This window comes from Phaseolus vulgaris, chromosome 5, assembly GCF_051622355.1.
Source record: "Phaseolus vulgaris cultivar YP4 chromosome 5, ASM5162235v1, whole genome shotgun sequence".
NCBI classification, from domain to species: domain Eukaryota; kingdom Viridiplantae; phylum Streptophyta; class Magnoliopsida; order Fabales; family Fabaceae; genus Phaseolus; species Phaseolus vulgaris.
The window spans coordinates 1,999,324-2,023,200 of NC_143502.1; the positions used below are offsets into that span (position 1 = coordinate 1,999,324).

At 26.6% G+C, this 23,877-nt stretch overlaps 1 protein-coding gene and 1 long non-coding RNA gene across 2 annotated transcripts; both read right to left on the reverse strand.

The window, feature by feature from the left end:
* Positions 1–413: 413 nt before the first annotated feature.
* LOC137834755 (uncharacterized) lies at positions 414–5,066 on the reverse strand. Its single transcript, XR_016520903.1, has 3 exons — positions 4,941–5,066; positions 4,455–4,844; positions 414–757 (listed from the first exon to the last, which is right to left on the reverse strand). It is a non-coding gene; the product is annotated as an uncharacterized LOC137834755 (long non-coding RNA).
* Positions 5,067–5,812: 746 nt separating this feature from the next.
* LOC137834756 (zinc finger CCCH domain-containing protein 30) lies at positions 5,813–10,142 on the reverse strand. The gene is made up of 2 exons (XM_068642930.2): positions 9,907–10,142; positions 5,813–8,559 (listed from the first exon to the last, which is right to left on the reverse strand). Exon 2 carries the CDS (start codon positions 8,546–8,548, stop codon positions 6,377–6,379), a length of 2,172 nt encoding a protein of 723 aa, XP_068499031.2. The 5' UTR covers positions 8,549–8,559; positions 9,907–10,142; the 3' UTR covers positions 5,813–6,376.
* Between the last annotated feature and the right edge of the window lie 13,735 nt (positions 10,143–23,877).

Below are 23,877 nucleotides of genomic sequence, written 5' to 3' on the forward strand. Positions count from 1 at the left end.
GGAATAGGTTACAAATGATTGGAATAGGTCTTTCTGTATGTGGAATTAATTCAATTTGAGATTTCACTTCATTAACTCATTGAAAATAGTTATAGTGACAATAGAATCAAAACAACAATGAATTTTAAAAAAAAAAAAAAATTTTTAAAAAAAAACTAATAATCATTTTACATAAAAAAAAAACTTATTTTAATATTTTCATATATCTGAATAGTCAAAAAAAATTAAAGCATGAATAAAAACCAATTTCTTATTATAGAAAAGATATTCAAAGAAGTTAATTTGTTAATGAAATTGTTCAAAAGAGGTTGTGGAGAAGGGTTTTGTAAACATATAGGAGATTTATGTATCAGTATATAGTAGCATATAGTTGTGGGGATGTGAACTTTAAAATGTGTTAGAAGTCTTTCTAGTTAAACCAAATCACTTGATGCAGCAATGTATTAAGCCTCAATGGAAGATTTTGACACTGTGTTTTGTCTTTTGGAACTCCAGAATATTAAAGATTCTCCTAGGAAAATGACAAACCATGTTCTTGATCTTCTTGTACCGAGGAACCCTATCCAATCTTCATCATCGTATACAACTAATTGTAGCTTTGAATCTTCATCATGTTTTCTTTGACAAAGATTGATTCCTTTGCTGCTTTCTAGCTATCTCCAAAGCCTAGGAAACTTTTGAGATTACCAAACACTTTTGACCTTGAAAAGTTTCTGTAAGGAAGTTTAAACTTGATGTATGCTCATAGCAATGGAACCTGCAAATATGATGTCATCAGTGAGTTGTTGAATCATTGTCTCTTTTCATGTCTCAAACCACATAATGACATTTTCAGCTTACAAATAAGATGTTTTTATATGTTTTTATGTTCTAAAATCTTTGACTCAAATAAAGATTTGGTCTTAGATTACATATAATTTTGTTTTTGTGTATTTTTTTTTTATTGATGTTTTGATTCATTGAATTGTTTGATTATGATCATAAGTATTTGATTATTTGTTAGATTGAGTAGTTTAGTTTGATGATGTTGTTTTTAGTGCTTTGGTTAGTTTTGAGTTGATCTCCTTTTTAAGTGAAGTTGTTGGTATGTATATGGATTGAATCAGTGATTCATATTTATTTATTTATTCTATTCATTGATTTTTTTTATCAGTAAAAAAAAATGTAAATCATTTCAGAAAAATGATTTAATCCTAAAGAAACCTCCAAAACTTTTTCCTAAAAAACTACAATCAACAATAGACAACATCTCACCAAACACCCAACCTACAAATTATTTTGGCTAATAAGAAAAAATGTTAGTATGTTGTATAGACAAAGTCTTGTATAATTTTATATATATATATATATATATATATTCAGAAAAGTATTATTGGTGATGAATTCTTGTTGTCTTTGAGAATTCAGGAAATATATATTCTTCATATTTGTCTCTTTGAGATTTTAATGTTGCTGCAAAACATAAACAACCAAAACTTCTGCAGAGTATAATCAGAATCCATACCATATAAAAAGTTGCAAAAAAAAAAAGATGTTTTTAATATTTGGATAAGGTCTCTCAGTAACACAATTATAACACTCAAAGATGTTGATGTTTTTTTTTTCTACCACTGCAATTTTTATATATTCGTTCAACTAAGATAATTGATCAATGGTGCCTTTCTCCATTATCTTTTTACTATAATCGATTATTATAACTAAGATAGTCCATTACTTTAAAATATAAATGATTATTTGATTATCAGCCATCAAAACTCTTTCTGCATCCCATCAATTTCTAAAAGACCTATTTGATCATTTTTTTTTAAATGACTTTCAGAATATCTTTTCCTTTTCTTGTATAATTTGGGAAAATGTTTTTCAAAAAGAAACAAAAATTTGGGAAAAGGATATTTTAAATATGTTTTGAAAAAAACTTTTCAAAATATATTCTGAAAAGAATTTTCAAGAATGAAAATGAATAAGATGGAGCATTTGATCATTTCACATACTATTTATGGGGTGCAGGAAGAACTTTGAGGAAGTGCAGAAAGAAATATCCAATTGATATCCATATTAGAAACCGTGAAATTTTTTAAGAATTTATATGGCACTAAATTTTATTTAGAGATGTACCTATCATGATTTTCAAATTAAAGCATAACAGTGTAAATATTTTGTGAAGAATCTCATCAATATTAAACTTTCAACTATTTTTATTGAAGTATGTTTAAATAATTAAGTAAATTACAACATATTCCTAAAACTTTATCGAATTACACTTATACATGTTTTTTCAACCATTACAATGATTTCTCCTATTACAAAGAGTAAGTGCAATATTTTAAAACTTAAAAATGGACCATTAAATGTAAGAAAAAGGGATAATATAATGGCTTTACTAATAAAAGAAAATTTTCTGTAAAATTTTAAAAATTAAGGTTTCAGTATAATTTAAGAAAATATGGAGACACAGTATAATTTACTTTAATAATTTGTTTTCTTCGATATTTCCTCTTTCAATAACTCCAAAAAAGAAATTGCATATAGAACCTTTATTGAAAGTCGAATCTAGCATAGTGAATCCTTTGTCCATTTCAAAGATTTCCTTTTTGTTTTTTCTTTTTGGTTTTTTCTTTTTCTTTCTTTATGTTTCAATTTATTCTGTTCCAAAAAAAATGGAAATGAACCAATCAAAATAAAGGTTCACAATTGGTCATCATTCTTTGCATGAGAAGATAGGATTAAGACAATCTATTGAACATCCATTATTAAAATCAAAATTCATGGATCCATATGATTTTAGTTTCAGAAACCAAATGTAATTAATCATGTTTTTTGGGATTTGTGATGCACCTTTAGTTGTTTTCTCCATTGAATTTATCACCACTTCTAGTTTTTGAAGTTCATTTTATTGTGTCCTTCACTTCTGCCTAATTTTGTATACTTTCACATGTTTATACGACCAACATAAGGGTCTTTCTGTCTATAACCCATAAATTTCTTCCTATACCCCCTATTAGAAATTATTTTTTATATATATCTGAAATGCAATTTAATATATTTCCAAAAATATAATCTAGAATAGTATAAGGATACTTTTATATTAACAAATTTTAAAGAGATATTTGTTGTTATAATGTAAAGAATCTAAATTAGAAGATGAAAAGGTTTTCATATTACAATATATAGAAAAATTTCTTATGGTTGTTATAAATCTATTAATTATGAGAGGAAGAAGTTTTTATTATTATATTTTTTTTAAAATTTAAAAAATATATATATATATAATAAATCAGTTTACAAGTTATATATATTATTACTATAAAATTAATATTAAAAAAATAATTATTATATTAACTAAATTAAATACTATTTTAAAAACTAAAAAAAATATTAATATTTAAATTAATTTTAATTTACACCATACTTATAATCATTAAAAACTATATGATTACTCATTAAACCAAAATGAAATCTCAAAAATTATAAATTTTAATTAATGAATAATATATTAAAAACATGTAAAAAATGTGTGAATAACAAAATCTCTTGAGAATGTGTATCCCAAAAGAATGTGCAATGGGTCTTTTTCACTCCCCACTAATGCTTTGCTTAGTAGAGTTCCCAAATGATTGTAATGATTTTGGTGGGGAAGCTTTTTTTTTTACCAGAGATCTTTGTCAGATTTGACATAAACATTTTTTTAGTGGTTTCTGGCCTGTAAAGTAATATATTGGAAATGGATATACTTTTTATTTTCACTCTAATTTCCATATATTTTTACCTCTTTCTTCTTTTCTTCACCACAATACACATTGCTTTCTCTTTATTTCTATTTCCTTTTATCATGTACACAACCAAAAGGCATGTGAAAAAATTATATTTGTTTGAGAAATTACATGATTTGAAATCATTAGTAAATGATTTCTCAAGCACTGAGGTCCTTTACCTAAATCTATGGGTGTCTTTTAACCTTTTTGTTCAACCCTATAGTCTGTTCTGAATTATGGGAAATCATAATATCTTCACTGTTCCTTACCACAATATTAAGGTTACCAACCTGGCTACCCAACCCATCTTACAAGGAGTATCAGTATCTCTATTAATTCAGGAAAGAAAAAAGCAAATGAATAAAGCAGAAGTTCAGTAGGTGATTGTTTAACTCAGTTTCTTAGAAGCTAAGTGACAGCTTTGCCATGTGCAGCATTTCAAAAAAGATGACTCAACATTATCAGAACAAATCATATCTTTCTATTCCACCACGGCTTCTCTCACACACAGATTAATCTCATGCAATAGTGAGTTTGTTATATGCAGTAGATTCAAATTACACAGTTTTAAGGAGTTTTGGAGTTTCATTATTTTTCTGGGTCCACAGAAGCATGTGATTTGAAATATAGATAATATAAAATTGAAACAAAGCACGCTCTACCAACATTAAAATGAATAATGCACATGCTGCAACAGCTTACCCCAATATCTAATGTGGGTGGGTCCAGTTCCCATGATCCTCATCCAGAAAAAATCACCAATTTACAGTACATGGTCCTCCTGCATTTTACTCTGTTCCTGTGAAGGAGGTAAGAAAGATAGCATTATGAGATTTTGAAGTTTGAAATCGACACCATTTACTTGGTTCGGACCCCCCACAAAGCAAAGTATGGTAAAAAAAAACTGGTTAAGTTGTGAACTCAGCTCATGAAAAGTAGTCACATCTGAATTTGCCATTCAATTGATCTATCTATCTATCTATCCTTGTCTTTTCAAGTGTTTGTTCAAAATATATGATCCAAGCTAACCCTGGTCCCCATCAACACAATAATCAATGCGATCTTCACGTCAACCTGCAACTGTCCCATTTCCTGAAAATCAAGACACGTGTATCACATTAGCACCCAAATCTCAAACATAGAAAACTCATCCATCACTCAAGTTTGGCCCAATAATAATCTACCCACCTGCTTTTATGGCACTGCACCGCCCAGTGTCGCCTCGACTAGGACCCTCATCTTCAACTTTAAGGTTCTCAGCAAACTGCATCACAGATTGCCAAAATCCGAGAAAGGGCTTCTGCAACATTTTGCATTTTGGCTCCAGATATCCATTAAAAATACACATACTTGAAATACGTGTTCAATCAAAAATTTACAGATAAAAATCTTAAACACAGCATGTATATACACACACATACAAGTTGATTTCAATTGAAGACTGCATGAAATTTTAAACTTCCCCGAAGATATATTCATCACCAGAAATAGAACCCTTGTTTAATTTTATAACAAGGGGGAATTATATGTGTACCAGAACTTATGCTCCTCGCAAACATGTACTCAACACATCCATCCTGATAAGAGGATTCTCAATTTGGAAATTTTAACTATAATCTTGAATTTGAAACTCATTTTTTAATAATTGAGACGTGCGGATGTAATATGATGAGAATCTAGAATTCATAAATTATATCTTATACAAGGTTGTATAATAATGAAAAATAATTTCTCATCATTATTAACAATCATGTCTTCAAAATGTATATACAAATAAAAATAATAATAAAATTTAGATCTTGTAAACCCAAAAATTTATAACACGCTTCCATTAGGAAGACCTCATAGCCATGGGCATCGGCCATTTGAACAAATCTCGGCCAAACCAAAAAATACACATACAATAGAACCCTTTTTATTTATTTTTCAATTTACATAATTTCTGCTGAAAAAAAATAATTAATAACCATAAAAAACAACCACTACATTGAATTATAAAATAACCAATACGACATACATTGCTTTTTCCAATTTTTATAATTTCCAATGAAACTAGATAATACCCATTAAATTACCATTACATTGAATTTGAATATAACCAATACAACATACATGGCTTTTACAACCATGGAAAGATAGTGGCCTTGGTCTGCCAGAAATAAACATTCAATGATGATCACCACACTCTGACCTTCTATACATGCAATAGCAATATACTTACATAATCCTACCAGAAAATAAACTTCAATACAAATGAAGCTACTGGTTTTGTCCATATAAAAACCATCCAGCTTGGCTCTGAATAAAATGAAGGAAAGAGAGTCCTGAAACTTGATATACTTGGAAGAATATTTTTTCTCTTTTACTAGGATATCATCGACACCAGAGAGAGAGAGAGGCTTTCTTCTCCCTCTCCCCCCCAAAAGCTCTCCTTTAGTAAAATAATGAATGACAAAATAATTGGAAAAAATAGATTATCATTCGGGGAACTTCGCAGCCATCCACCTCCTTGCTTCAGTATCATCACATTCCCCTCTCCTTGCTCCACCCAAAAAAATTGACAAAAAAGAATATGTACGTTGTGAAATTAAATACCTATCACAAGATGGAATGGGTCAATTTGATTAGACTACAAGCTGATCCAGCTGCATTTGCTCAAGCCATGCTCCCAGAACAGAGTGATCAATAGACTCAACTTGAGGATTGGAATTCTGCCCATCTGCAGATACGACAGGGCCAGAACCTGCCAACTTCTCTTTTAACTCGGATGGAGATTCCTTCACAAGGGACTGAACCCAGGATAGATCAGGCTCCTCCCCATTGTTTCCAAGCTCAAATGAGGATGATCTTTGCAATCGACCTAGCTCATTTCCATTTACCGACCAATCTACCTTTGCATTCCCATGAGGAGAACCCCAATTCGACCAGGAGTTAACTGGGGACCCCACAATTGAGACAGGATTGTGGGCACCAAGATCCCTTGAACTAAGACTCCGCAGCTGCTGCTGCTGCTTGTCACGCTGTGAAAATGCAGATAATCGAGCACTCATTGGAGAGATTGGTTCCAAACTTCTTGGGGACATTCTTCCCGGAGAAGAGACACCAAATGAAGCCTGTAAAAGAGGATGCTCAATATTCCTAGGAGAAGAGACACTTGTATTTATGGGTGATAACGAACTTTGAAGTTGTTGAAACTGGTTAAAAACAGCTGATTTGTGTGTTGGGGAAAATACACAAGCCGCTGCTGGGTCAGAATACCTAGGAGATGAAGAAATTTCAGGAGAAAATAGATCAAGATTTGATGGAGTTAGTGTCTTAGACCGACCAGATCGACTAACTGAAATGGCACCAGGACGGGGCTGAGAGAAACAGCTCAGGTCATTCAAAAGGTGCTGCTGACCATTAAAATCTTGCAACACATCCAGGTCTACAGGTGGCATGTCACGAGCATTAAGAGAAGACCTTAGTCGACTAGTTTGAATATTGCTTCCTGGTAAATGAAGAGCTGGAACATTCGGTTGTGGCCAAGCAATAGATGAATGACTAATGCCACTTGAAGATGGAGACATTGGCTGAGCGAAGGGAGATGGAGACATGGCAGAAAGTGACGATGGTGAACCAGGAAAGAGGCTCATTGCAGCAGCCATGTCCATGACATTAGGAGTAGAAGCAGTTGAACGGGGTGAAGGAACAGCAGATCCAGTGGACACGTACAATGGACGCAGCTCTTCTGCTGTGTGGGCAAAAAAACAAACCCTTCTATTACAACTAACACCATCCTTGCACAACCTTGTCCGATATTGGGCAGGGTGTAGCCAGCACTCAAAGACTCCATGAGCATATTCACACATGTCTCCCCGTCTACAAGCCCCCTTTCTAAACTCAGGGCATGGCACACAACTGTAATGGAACTTTCTGGGGTCTCTCCTACGAGCATTCTCTCCAGGATGAACAAAAGGACATTCAGTCCAATCATGAGAGTATGCACGGGAACAAGGTCGCACCTTGAATGAAAACATGCGAAACTCATCTGTAGCATATATGCTGTTCTTTATATCAGGAAGTGATGGGTCAATTGGATATTCTTTCTTCTCAGAAGCAGAATTAACAGCTGTATCAGTATACTTGGAAGCCATAGGAGAAGATGGCAACCCATTTTCAAGTGATAAAAAATGAGTCGCTGAATCAGAACACGATGAATTAACTGATACTGGAATAAAACAGTCACCAACAGACCCATCACACGCACTATCTGAAAGTAGATCTTCAAGCGTTGCTTTCAGACCTTCGAGCTTAGGAGGAACAACAATAATATCAACAGGACGATTTCCATTAGCATCCACACATCTGATGTCAGCACCAGATGATAAGAGCAATTTCACAACATCAACTGCATTAACAGAACCACCTGACGCAGCACAATGGAGGGCAGTGCTTCTATCTGTCCCGCAGGAGAAATTGACATCAGCCCCCGGCCACGAGAGTATAAGTTTTAGAACATCCAGACTCCCATACATTGAAGCAACCATTAAAGGAGTTCGGTGCTCCAGAACAATTTGTTTGGATCCAATCTGGCGGACATACCAGAGGCCAACTTTGTTTATTAGAGAAATATCATTATCTAAAGCTAGCTTGAAATCTTCAAAATCATTGTTAGAAGCAAGCTCAAGTAGGCAGGAAAAAGAATCTTCAGCACAAACAGTTAAATCTTTCATGTCTTTGGCTTTAGTTGAACCTTCTACAGCAGATGAAGATGGAGTTGAAAGAGATTTTGATTTCTCTGGACCACCGCACATGCTTCGGTTAGCTGGATGATAATAATCATGGAATTTTAATAAGTGACTAAAGATATAATTGAATTAAAAAAGTAGTTAAACCCACCAGAGAACGAAAGACAAAAGAGACAGATAGATGCACAAATAAAAAATAAACACCTTCAAAAATTTATTTGCATGAACTAAAGCAGTTGCAAGTCTTCATACCTTACAAAATTCAAATAGATTCCTATAACCTTTTATATTTATCCTACATACTTCTACCTTAAAAAAATTGTTTGGGTCCCTCGTAATCTGTGTCAGAACAAAATGCAAATTTAAACTGAAAGAACCTCTACGAATATCCCCAAAAACGCCTCACCTGTTAATCTATAAAGGCTAAAAAAGGATATCAATTACCCTAATGAGTCTAGTAAGTCATGAAACAAAAACTAAATAAAATAAGCAAAACACACACACACACACAACTGATCACAACATTTACAGGACAATCAAATGTCATTGGAATTAAAATTAATTTGGTAAAACAAGGAATTAATTCTCAAAAAACAACATAAGCACACAAAATACAAGAGTTGGAAAAAAAAACATGCTTAAAAAATATGCACCTAAAAATACCCGGTCAACTGATTATTATTATTATTATTATTAATAAAAAAGTAAAAATAGAAATAGTAGTAATAATAATAAGAGGGATCAGGTCACCAAATAATAATAAATAATAATAATAATATAACGATGATGATGAAGATGATGATAACAAAATCATACCTCTCGAGAAGATGAACTTAGACATCAAAAAACAAAACTAGAAGTTCAAACAACAGGCGCAGGAAAGCATAGTAATCAACCCATAAAGTAAAACCAAATAAAAAGCCAAGCGAATATTCCAGAAAAGCTTGAGCAATGGAACAGATCTGAATAAAATCCAGAATCAGAATCATATCAAACAGAATGAATAAAGTTAAAACCTAGACAAAGAAAAAGTTAAGACCTTGTCACAAAAGCACAGAAGAAATTACACAAGAGAAGAAGCAAAAAAAAAAAAAACAGACGAGAACTATTCTTATTCCCAACAAAAAAAATTCCCGCAGCATCAAGAATCAACCGCTCCACAACTACCGCACAATTTTAAAAAAAAAAAAACATTTAAAAATTACAAATAGTACAAAGAAAACAAAAAATCCACAAATCCACATCAAAACTTACTTATGCTGTAAACACAAACATTATCATCAAATATCATATTAACATAATTAATTAAAAATTATCAGAATGATTCACACTAAAAATACACATGTTTCATCTACCTAAGCAATCAACTTCAAGTTTGAAATGAAGGAAGAGTTTAAATTGGATTAGGAGAGCGAGAAACTGACCGATTGGTAGAGGATGAAGTGAAGATCGAATTCCAAACCCGATGAAAAAATAACGGGAAGAGGAAAATGGTTTTGGTTAATCGAAACGGAAAATGGCGAAATCTAGACGGTGAATCGGAAGAAGAAAGTGAGAATCGGCGAAAACGAGAATCAGAGTTTCCTTCTCCATCTGAAGAACCGAGGAAACATTGGAAGAGTGTTCGCAGAAAGAGAGAACTGAAAATGAAAATGAAATTGAAATGCAGAGAAATTTAGGGCGAATTTAAAAAACGAAGGTAGAGGGGGAGGGCGGAATGGGAAATGAAATGATAGTGAAATGCACGCCAAATGAAGTCCAAATGAAGTCGCGGAGTGGAGAAGCGGGGAACTTGAAGGGCCGGTGAAAGGGAGAGATGAGAGTAGAAGGGTTTGGGGGAGGAGAGGATGGGTTGAAGCGGTTGACTGTTAAGGAACTGATTGAAAAGATGAAGTGAAATGAAATGAAGGGTTTGGATTCCGCCAATCAGAAAACAGCATTTGTAAGAGCGATAGGGACAAAAGGGTACTATGTGTTTTGGCAGTTTAGTTACTTTATTGTGTGTAGTATTAATATCCAAATTAAATTCTTTAATAATTTTTTTTGATTTTCTTTATTTAAACATTATTTTTTTTCAACATATTGATTTAAATTATTTTTCTTTATTTTAAATAAGGTATCTTTATTTCTTTGTTTTTAAATAATTTAAATAAATAAAAAATTGGAGAAAAAAAATTGTATTCTTCATATTGGACAATTTTTTCTACTGTAATATTTATTCTGATAATAAAAAAAAATTATCTATTTTAAATTAGATATTCATTTGGTTATAGTAGTTAGTCTTTATGACTATTTAGTATGCATGTGAAACGCATATAAAAGGTTGAGAACGAAATTTGATTTTAATAACATAACTAATTACCATCAATGAAATAAAACTAAATTTCATAAACTTTATAGATGTTTTGTAATCTCACAGAATTCGTTATTAAATATATATATATATATTCATTTAAAACTTTTCAAAAAACCATTTATTAAAGAAGTCAAAAGCAATTTGCAAAATATGCTACTTAAAATCATAAATCTATGTTTAAATATTTACAAAAAAAAAAGATAAAAAAAAAGTTTATAAAAAAATATTTTTCAAAATGTTGGTCATGTATTAGATCTTCTCACATATATAGTATTACAATCATGATATATCATCTCACAAATAACAAAATATAAAAATAACACTAATAAGTCGTTAAAATAAATTTATAAAGGAAACAATTTTATTAATAATCCAATTTCAATCACACATCAATATACAAAAATCATATAATGTACATGTAAAACATCAAAGAATATTTAACAAATAAAATATCGATCAATGTTTTTTAGAATACTCATATTAAGTATGTCCTACTATATATTAACAACTGATTTAATCCAATATTTAGATTTATAAGTAAAGTCAAGAATAATGGATTAAAGTAAGTTCATTATAACTCAACTTGCACATTTACACATATCACAGTGTGTAAGAACTTGTTATTTGAGACTTTTAACTACGTGATATATCAGTTTATATAACTTAGATCATCGTTGAAGTGAGTACATATTTGTTAAAACATAAATATCAATACTTAATATGTAAAACAAATAATGATTCACACGTTATTCCAGGTGTATGACCCAAAATTCATATAAATTTTTTTAATCTAAGTAAACTTTGTTATATAGTATAACTCATTTAAACAAAATCTTAAATCAATCAAATATAAAAATTAATATTAATTTTTCATAAAAATTAATATTAATTTTTCATTTACCAAACACATTCATATTCAATTAGTTAAAGAAACCTGCCTAATATAAAAGCATTTTTATAAAAAAAAAAAAAAAACTAGTTAAAAAGAAACCATAATTTTGTTCAACTTTAGCAAAAATCTCTTTGCTTAAGTGAAAACTTTTTCATTAGTGTGAAATTTGAGTAGAAATTGGATTGAGTTGCAATGGTACGAAAAAATTATAATCATTCATATGTTTAATAATATTTTCATATTTAATTTTTTGTGACATTATGTTGTTATAAAAATATTTCCTTTTTCTAAAAAAAGTATTTCCTTTTAATTTTTAATATTCTTATTTAATACTCAATTTATAGAAGTAATTGATCATTTATGTTAATATATATATATATATATATACTACAAGAAAATCATTAAATAACAGTCAAATTTAGAGATAAAAAATAATTAGTCACTATATTGACTAAATTAGATATTAGAGACTAAGACAATATTGGTATCTAAAGTGATTTCTATTATTAATAAAAATTTATAAAATAATTTATAAATTGGTATTTAAATTAGCTACTAAAGTTTTAGTTACTGATATTTAGATTCTAAATTAGTATTTAAAAGACTAATAGAAACTAATTTAGAATGCAAAATAATTAGTAGTTGAAATCTTGATAGCTAAAAATTAGATACAATTTTAGAAAATATTTTAAAAAAATTATTAAAAATAAAAACTATTTTAAATAATAATAATTTATTAGTTTATAAAATAAAATTTAATTTAATCAATATATTAACTAATTATTTTAATTTATAAAAATAACTTTTATTTAATATTTTTTGTATAATGAGATGTGTGTTGATTATATATCTTATTTAAGAAACTTCGTTAAAAAATAATTTTCTAAAACACTTTCTTTTGAGAATGGTTTTATCATTATATTTTACTCTATTGATTCATCTTCAAAATACAAAAGAATAATTTGCCTGAGTGTTTTAGATATAGTCTACATCTTCCATCTATCTCTATCATTACTTCATTTATTTTAAATATGATTTTCTGATTTGGTTTGTGTTCTTCAATATGCTTCTGAAAACATAAATATTAAAAAGATTATGTAATTAATGGTTCAATTTCAGGTTTTTCTAACACTTCTCATTTTAATTTTCCCAATTCCGCATTGTGGTCAAACTTCTAGCCTGCAACTAGTTAGAAGCCTGCAATTAAGAATTTGAAGATGCATGTTTTCTTCATGTAGACTTCAATTTTCAAAATATAAATGAAACTATGATTCTGATGAAGGAATCATGTTTAGTTGGGATTTGCTAAAAACTCATTTTTTTTATGGATTATATATATATATATATATATATATATATATATAATGAAATGAACAAAATACTATTTTAATCAATCCTCATGTTAAAATCAAGAAAATAAAGAAATGGTAGAATATTGTAGCTTATCTATAAAGGGTAAGTAGGTTCCTCTGAATTTTTTATTCATATTTTATTTTCTAAATCCATGATTGCTTTATGTCTCGACTATTGTTTAAAAAAAAAGTAATTATTGAAATTTTATAACCGTTTTTTATAAAATCACTAAAAAAAAATTATGAAATAGAAACCAATTTTAGAGACTAAAAAAAAAATTAGTTTCTATTGTTGTTAAATGATTTTTAAATTGGTATCTAATTAACTACCAAAGTTTTAACTACCAATTATTTAATTTATAAATTTGGTAGCAAAAAATTTGTAACTAATTTAGATATTAATTTATAACAATAATATAAACTAATTTAGAAATTATAGACCAAGAGGTATAACCGAGAGCTATGCAAGACTTAAATCAATAAAAGTCCAAGTTAATGGATGTGCATAAAATAATAAAGAGGTGCAAAAAGAAAAATCCAAAAAAGGTATAAGCCCAATAAGAAAATCCTATAAATAGATGATCAACCTAAGAGATAAGGTAGAGTGAATTTTATCTTATGAATGTAAAACTATTTTTGACTTTGGCATCAGAGCGTCTTGCAAGTACACACACTCATCCGTGAGGAGAGAAGCTGAAAGCCCGACTTGGAGCGAAGTCGAAAGCCCAACTTGGAGAGAAATCGAAAGCCCAATCTAAAGAGAAGTCAAAAACCCAACCTGGAGAGAAGCTGAAAGCCCAAAACCGAAAGATCAGTTGGAGAAATTTGTATCATCAACTTGTTTGAGTGTTCTCAGTCCCTTTTGTAAGAACACATAATGTTATGAAAAAATATCTCTGATTGTGACAAATTATATAATTGCTCTATAAATATTTTATATTTTATAAATATATATTTGTACATTACTAATATTAAAAGGACATAAAGTGGTAAAATTAATATCAAATTATTTGTTTATCTTTTTATAATGTGTTAGGTATAGTGTATGTGAATTTGTCTGAAATCTCACATTAGATAATATTCTTATTATTTCATCTTGAATATAATTTGTTATTATGAGTTAAATTACCTCCACTCTAATTATCATGTTGATCATTATAATATATTTTTTAGGCCATTTTGATCTAAAAAGTCTTGATTATAGTGTTAGGTGGAACAAATTAGTAGGAGTTGATAAAAAAATATTTGTCATAGGAATCAAGTTAGCAACAAAGCTAAAACAATAACTAATATATTATCATGACATTGAATATTTGTCATACAAATCAAGATATTTTATTATATTCATTTATGAAAGCACTAGAATGACTTATGTCTTTCCTTCACCAAAAAATTTAATGTTTTAAGACTTTTATAATATGTTTATAATTCAATACCAACAATAATAGATTCATGTTTGGAGTCTAATCATCATTATGAATTTATTGATACAATGTTTTAAGTTTCTAGGAGAAAATAAGGTTCAATATTAAAAATATATTGAACTTATATTCCATAACAAAATGTATTGAATATAACAAAAATATTATCTTATTATTTCTATTGCTATAAACTAGAAAATCTTGTGTTCTTAAATGTTAATGTTGTATACATAAAGATCAATAAAAATGAAAAATATGTTGTTTCATTAAGATCATTAAAAAGTCATTTGTCATAGACAAAGATGAAAAAAAAAATCTTTGAAAAATGAGTAAATGAGTGATCATCATAGTTTATTAACGAAAAAATATTTTAAAAAATGTCTTCAAAACTAAATTTATTATCCATAGTCAATTACATGTAAGAAATGTATTAGTACCTACAATATCTATTTTTAGACAATTATTTTAATTAAATATGTAAAATAAATATATTTTTTCAAATATTTATTTAAAAAAAAAAAATCAAACAAAATATTTTTTGTAAATCTATTTTTTTATAATATTTTTTAAATTACTTATTTAGGGTAAACAAAATATTGACTTACCTTAAATATTTCATTCACAATAGAAAAAAAATCAAAAGTTACAAGCGAGTTTGTATTTTAGTTTTAAAGTTTTAATATTTTTAAGTAGTTTTAATCAAATTTTACGTTTTCATAATTTATGGAAATAAAAATATAAGATATTTCAAGAAATTATACATAATAACCTTACGAATCATACAATAAATAAAAATAGTGTAAATTATATTAATATTATAAACTATTACATGAACTTTATTTAGAAAAAAAATATTTAAATTATAAAATTTATCATATTCAAAATATATTTTTAAAAACATAAATATTGAATATAAAATAAAATGATATGATTGATCATACATATAATTTGAATAATTTAGTTTTTAGTTTATTTATTAAAATAATTTTTAAATACTTCATGTGGGTTTCCACACACTGCACTGCAAGAACCAGGACTATAGTTTTTTTGAGGTGAGAGTTCCAAAACATTGGAGTGATGACGAGTTAAGGTGTAAGATAAACAAAATTATTTAATATTTTTTAAGTTCTCTTAAATTAAATAAAAAAATACTTTTCTGTTTTTTCTATTTACCCTTTTAATGTACTTTTAATAAAAATAAATTACAATATATTTTTATATGTTTAAAAATGTTGTTAAACTTATAAAACACATTTTTTAGTTTTTATTGATTTAATCCGTTTTTAATATTTTACTATATTTTAAAAAATTTATCATTGTGTTTTCCTTAAATGAATTCCATTGAATGTTGACAGATAAAATAAGATATTGCACTTTTTTTTTATGAAAAACATTATATTTACGATCAAGTAATAAAAGTATAATTTAGAGAAATGTTATTGTAATTTATTAAAAACTAAGTTTACATTGTTAATTATTTACTTTAAGTAGCGGATTTTATGAGGTTGAATTAAGTTTAAGGTTTAAGAATTTATTTCTTGGTATCAGATTCACTTCGAATCTATCTTAACGATTATTTGTTGAGCTTATCAAACCACTATCAGGTTGTTATCGAACCATCCACGATATATACTATAGTTTAACGATCGAACCATCCACGATATATACTATAGTTTAACGCATGAGTTAGTAATCTTGGTTTGAGGAGATATTATCTCATATCGACTATAAATTAAAATATTTTATAAAATATAAGTGAATGCAAACCTCATCTTATAAATTAATTTTATAAGGTTGAGTTAGACTTAAAGTACATTTCTTAAAAATATATAATTAATTTACTATTTTTTACAATAATTACCTTAAATTTGATATTAACAAGGATTTTTTTTTTATCTGATGGTATTTTACTTTTGATTTTACTGGTATAATTTATTTCAATAAAAAAAAAGTTATATATAAAAATGCATATAGTGATGGAGTTGCTAAAATAAAATAAAAAAAAATTGAAATGGTTTTTGCATGATAGGAAAAGTGAGAATGAGAGAAGAATAAAATTAAATTTGAAGTCTCAGTCAGAAGATTGGAAGTGATTGAATGAAATGAAAACGACGGCTGAAGGGTTTCGTCGCTTAACAAAACGACAACAGAGGCATCTTTCGGTCAGTGCAGGCGAGAAACCGAGAACGCATTGTGATTAGGTTAATGGATCACGCTTAACAATATAATAATAATATTATATTATATTATATTATAGTAAGAAATAGACAAAACCTAATTGGGTCACAATCTTCAATTCAATTAATGCTACTTGTATTTATTTATTCATCAATAACTATTAATAAAAAATATTTTTTTATAATAGGTTAAATATGTTTTTATATTTGAACGTGAATTTGATTTTTTTTTCTAATTTAATTTTTAGATTTTTTTTTATTATTTGTAGTAAGAGAATTATTATAATGAATCATTATTAGTAGTTTTTTTTTTAAGTGTGAAATCTATTTTTAGTGAGGACTAAAATGTTAAATTATTTCATTTCATGTTAATAATTTATCGGTGACGTGAACGTTATATTATTATAATATAGTTCATACAATAAAAATAGAAATTCTCTTGTTACATAGAAGAATACTGGGAAGACTCATTTAAATAATTCTTTTATTACAATTATCTAAGAGATGTGTATTGGACAGAGTGCTAAGTGCTTAGTGATCGGAGCTCAGGACACGGTGTGGGTAGGTCAGCTCGGTTGTTGGGCTTATAAGGTGGGTCATGGGTTTGGTCCAATTATGTTAGTAAGCTCGTTGGAGAATAATTTAAATAGTATTTTCTATACGTTAATATAAGATTATTAGTAAAAGATATTTTTTAACCTAAAGGTGCATGTTAGTGCATGTAGTGGTTAAGTCACGTGAATATATTTTAACCTAAGTGTATGTGTTTTAGGGCACGCAATGGTTGAGTCGCACGCAATGGTTGTTCTGTTGTTATTTTATGCTCTCATTAGAGATAAGATTCTTTTATGTTGTAGCACATTGAGAGAATATAAACATAATGTTTTTTTGTTATGTATGTTTTTTTTTTGTTACGTATGCTTTTAGTTGAGATTAGATTCTCATGAGATAAAATTCTTACAATAGATAAGCTACAAAAGGGGCTTGAGACCTCATGTAAAGGTACGTTATTTTTTAGACTGGAACTGAATACTTCTTTGATTTTAGTAAGTCCTTATTGACTTAATCGTCGGAGTATGATCAACAGGTAACGAAGCCACGTTCCAATGCAACAAGACATAGAACATATTTTAGAAGAGATAGACCGAAACTAGAGTTTGTCACCAAAGTCAACCCACAAGAATAAGATGTAAAGTTTGGACTAGAAAAAAAAATTAATTTTTAACATTATAATACATGAACTAAAAATATATTTAACTATTTTTATAATTATTTTTGGGATACACATTCTCTAATCTATCAATGGTATCTTTATCAATATAATCTATTTTATTATTTTACTTTTTATATTTTGTAAGTGTTTTTTATCATTTTTTATAACATATATATAGAAATATATGTTACAATAATATTTAAAAAAAATATCATATATTAATTAAAAAACTATTACAAATTTATAATATAATAATATCATATAAACAAATTTAATGGTGTTTGTTTGTATTTATGTGGGTGGGTTTGTGATTGGGGGCAGAAAGAAGCATATGAATGGCAATGGAAAATGACATGACATTTATTTGGAGTATTGAGTTTAGTAAATGTTATCGTCACCTTTCATGCTTCCATTGTTATCGTCAATGTCCTCATCTACTTGGACCTATTTCCAAAATCAATATTTAAATCATTTCTATAATACCCAATGTTTCTAAGATTATGAGATAATTCATTTCATTATTCCACAACTTTTTGACTAATAACCATTATAATATCTCAATTCAGATCAATCCATCACTTCAACAAAATTCATCATATTTTTTTTCTTTGTATAATTGATGATTTTCCTCTTTTTCAATAAAATCTTAAAAAAAACAATTTTAAAAATAAAAAATAATTAATTATTATATTAACTAAATTAGATATTATTTTAGAGATTAAAAAAATTATTAGTATTTAAATTAATTTATTTACGTACTAAGTCGGGAGATCGAAATATCATGAGAATATTAAAAATTAAAATAATATAAATAAATAGTAAAATAAAATAATATTGTATAAAAACTCAATAAATAGGTCCAAAACACTAAAAATATACTTAGTAATTACAAGGTGTGAAAAGTATAAGTTCAACAACAACCACTATAAAAAGGTGATTTGTTTAACATGTAACCAGAGTGTTTTTATCTGATAATCAAACAAACTGATTCTGACTTTATCATCGAAGTCCCTTACAAAGTACACACACCCATCCGAGAGTGGTCCTGAACCTAGAAGCCAAGAGCTGAACCAAATCCAATAGTTGAGTGATGGTCCACATCTAGTAGCTAAGAACAAGTCCAAGCCCATATAACAGAGTCCAACTTAGTTGATCAAGTAAGTCCAAGTCAACAGCAAGAGACTGAGTAGCCGAGGGAAGGAGTTAATTGTTTATGGAAGAACAATTTATATTATTGATAAATAGTTTCTAAATTAATATCTAATTAGCTACCAAAATTTTAACTACCAATTTTAGAATATAAAAAATTGGTAGCTAATCAAATATCAACTAATTTAGATACTAATATTTTCTTTAGTTTCTAAAATAATATATAATTTAGTTAATATAACAACTAATTATTTTTTGTATTTTAAATTTATTTTTATTTAATAATTATATAAGAGTGCTCAAATTAATATATATGACACCTAGTTTATCATTTAGAGAATGAGGGAGTGGGATAGTGTTTTTTATTTAAATTTAATTTTAATTTGTCATATATAACAATAATTTTAAGTCGTATTAACCCCCAGTATAAGAAATTTATGTTGTCATAAAGTTATTTCATTTTCATCATATCACATAAGTACATGAGAAAACTTGTTTATTAGTCTTTTCTTTTCTAAAATTCTAATGTGTTAATCTAAGAATGACGTCTAGGTATCATCCTTATAAATTTTATGATGATTTACGAGAATAAGAAATAAAACAATCTCTAAATAATTAATTGTTTGTCTAATATTAGACCTTATTATAGTTTTGAACTTTGAACAATGTGAATGTTCACTAACTGACAAAATTTTGACAACTTCATTAAAAAATAAATGTTGAGTTTAAGAGAAATTGAATTGAAATATAAAGAATTTAAAAAATAAATTTTAGAATGAATCTTTAAAGAGATAATCAATGCCAAATTTTGGTTAAACCCTAAACCCTAAATCCTAAACAATAACATCATAACATGTTGAAGTTCTACAAATTAACAAGAAAGAGAAGAAGTGATGCACAATTTTATACTAGTTTCAATTGCTCGATTGTACAATTCAAGATTCCACTAAACCAAAATGTTTAAACAACAAAAAAATATAAAAAAAAAACACAAAGAAAACTATTCTTGAACCCTAAAAAGCAAGACACTATATCAATAAAACATTTTTACTAAGCTGAGTCTAGAAAACTTTATCCAAAACAACAATCTTACCAAAAATGAAAAGTACAATTGAAACAATATCACCTAATCCACAACAAGTACAAGAGAAAGATTAAATTTCTAGTGAACACACTTAGCCATGATAATTGATCTCAAAAAACACAAAAACAAAGCTCCAATAAAATGTTTTTACTTAGTGCAAACTCTATCAGATTTTTGAGAAATATGAAACTCAATTTTTTAAATTCGTATTAAATGAGATGAAATGATAGAGCGGATTTTATTAACTAGTGAAAGGAATTCGTAATTTCAATCTCTTAAAACAAAATGATCATATCTACTTAAAAACTCAAAACAATTTTAACTTATTGAAAACTTGTTTTAACATATTGAATCAGACCTCCTCTAAAACTACTTGAAATTTTAAAGTGATTTTAACATGTTGATTCGATAAAATAGTTTATTAAAATATTCACTACAACTTCAATAATAAATATTTCAATGAATTAAAATATTTTTTAATAACTTAAAATTATCATGTCAAATAAATTCTAAACAATTTAAAATTAACTTTTTAGGTGAATAAGAATAAACAATTTAAAAAGCAAAATAAAAAAACTAAAACACACATACACACATACATCTAATTCTTCAAACTCATTTTTTAAAACTTCATTGATTGAATTCATAAAATACATCAACATCAGCTCCAATAAACTATTTGTGATTGGCACAATTAAACCTTAATTTTTTTTATACATTATTCTCATGAAAGGTTTACAATCCTTGATTTTTTATAGATCCAACATTTTATCTTTGGTTCATATTTTTCAAGATATTTGTCATTCTTTATTCATGTGTAATGTTTGATATGTTTCAATCTTTCTTAAAAATGATAAACAATTATCTTTGTCCCTTCTTAGTCAAAAACTTCTAAGTTTCAATTATTTTCTATCAGATCTTTTAGAATAAATCATCACAAATATTGATTGTTGTCCTTAATTTCCACTTATTCCTAAGAGTCTATCTATTTTACACTTTTGTCCATTAAAAAATTGTAATAACAAAAAACTTGTATTTTTATTACTTTAATACTTTTAAGTGTAATATCCTCAATATTAACATATATGTTTTTGTTCAATTAGAATATGGGAGTGAGCTTTTTCTTATTTTTATTATTTTTTTAAAAAGATCTTATATAAAAAACTTTAATCATGACATAATCTCATAGGTAAAAAACAAACACAAAAAATAATGAGACTCATACATATAATTTCAAGAGAACCTTAACCTAGTTACTACAAAGGTATATACATTATCTTATATTTAAAATAATTTATACACACAATTCATTTAAAAGATGAATGAAAAGTATATCAATAATATATATAGAAGTTTATTGGGATTAATTTTGTGTACTTTTGTCCTTTCCTTTATCTAAATTTGTTTAACTTAATATGTGAAAAGATATTTTTTTTCTAAAATATTTACGTAACATAATATAAAATAAAAGAGAAAAGAATGAGTAATAGTATATAACCAAAAATAAATTAAATAATAAAATTTGAATTAATTACAACATAATATAAATTAAATTAAAAAATAGAAACATAAAATAATATAAATAACTAACATATTTTTAGAAAAAAATTAAATAACCAAAACATCAAATAATGAAAAGGACTAGAAGTAAAGTAAATAATAAAAATATAAAGGAATAAACAATTAGTTCATTATTAAAAATAAATTAAATACTAGAAACATAAAAAATATTACTGGAAATAAATTAAATAATAGAAATGTAAAAGGAAAAAAAGTATATGTTAAAATAATTTAAATATTAGAAACATAAAAGAATAAAAAAGAATAATATATAGCTAAAAAAGTTATTGAAATACACGTAAAGTTTATAAAAATTAATCTAAAAAGAGGTTAATCTCAATCTTTTATCTTAATAGGAAGTATAATGATGATGCTCAGAGGAATATAATGTAAGTTTGAGAGTTAATAATATACTTTTGACTTATTTTATCTCATTTAATATATGATGAATTATTCATGAAAAGAATAACAAATATATAATTAAAATATAAACTCATGTAATTTTATTTAACTTTAAATTATTCAATTTATTAGAAACATCAAGCATATATTATGCTTTCAATTAATTTATAAATTTAAAATACTTAGATATGTATTTTGCAATTTTACAATACAAAATAATGTTATTGTTCTTTTAAAAATAGTAAATTTAGATGTAAGTATTTAAATATTCATAAAATACTTAAATGCAAATAAAAAATTGTATCTAAAGATAACTATAACCCATTTAAAAAACTCATTAATCACCTATTATTGATTTTATCCATAATTATATATTTTTGCTACATGAAATTAAAAAATGAACATTACAATTCTCAAATAAAATGTTAACCCTATAAATGAATGAATGGATGAATAAATAAAATAAATAAAAAACATAATTTAAATAATTGTGTGAGGTTGGATTGTATATGGACAAATGATGTATCATTGTCTATGAAATATAACCATACACTTGTGAGCATCAACATTATATCTTTCTCTATCTTTTTTTGGAAACTAGCTATGAAAATGATATAGAACCCCTACCAAGTTTTTTTTTTTTCTTCTTTCTTAAATCCAATTTATATAGCTTTAAAATGTTATGGATTTTACTAAATTTTTATTAATATGATGTAATTTTATCTTTTAATTATTAAAATAAAAAATTAATAAAATGGGTAAGTCGTGTCAAGGTAACACGATTTCATTGTGAAGAAATCGTGTCAAGGTAACACAACTTTAATGTATTTGAGCTAAAATCATTATAACCAAATTTTAATTAATGTCGTGGCAAAGTAAAAAAATTTACCCATTTTTATAATTTTTTTTAAAAATATTTATTTTAGTATTTTTAAAATTTTTTTATCTATTTTAATAATTAAGAGATGAAATTGCATCAAATTAATAAAAATTCTGAATTTTACACTAAGAATAGATTAAAACATGTTCAGTAGATAAAATTTTCTATAAATGTTTTTAGGAAATAAATTTTTTTCTTACAAGTTAAAAACACATTATTTACTAGCTAATTTATAATCTTTTTCATATTAGTTTTATAGATATTATTTTTAATATACACATAAACTAATTTTAATTTATAAAAAAGTTATTTTGTTTTTCTATTCTTGAAATATTTATGAAAAATCTTTTAAAAAATTATTCTAAATCTTATTTTCGTGAAAAAAGCTATTAAATTTATTAACAAAAATGTAATTGCATCAACTCACATTAAGAAAAATTGGCCAATTTAGTTATTAATGTATCACATTAATTATTCATTTAATAATCTTATTACTAATATTTGAATAACTCAGTTACATCAACTTTTAAGTTATCATTCTCAGCTAAACTAAAGACAGATAAGGTAATGACTCCAATTTTTTATTTTTTTTATTTATATACAAAGATTCAAATTTATTCTTTTAATTACTTGCATAAAGATGTTCCATTTTTTTGGTAAAAAAAATTAGTATAAATTTTAATGTTAAGAATTCTAAATATGCTCTTTCAATATTGGATATTTTATGAGAGAATGTTTTTGAAAAACACTACAATGATAATTTTAAAAAATATATACAAATTAATAAGTTGCGTTTAGCAGGATTATTAGATAGAAGTAATATTTGAAAATATAATTTATATTTTATCATTTTTAAATTTAATTATGTTGAATTCTATTCTTTTATTTGTGCATTAAAATATGACTTTC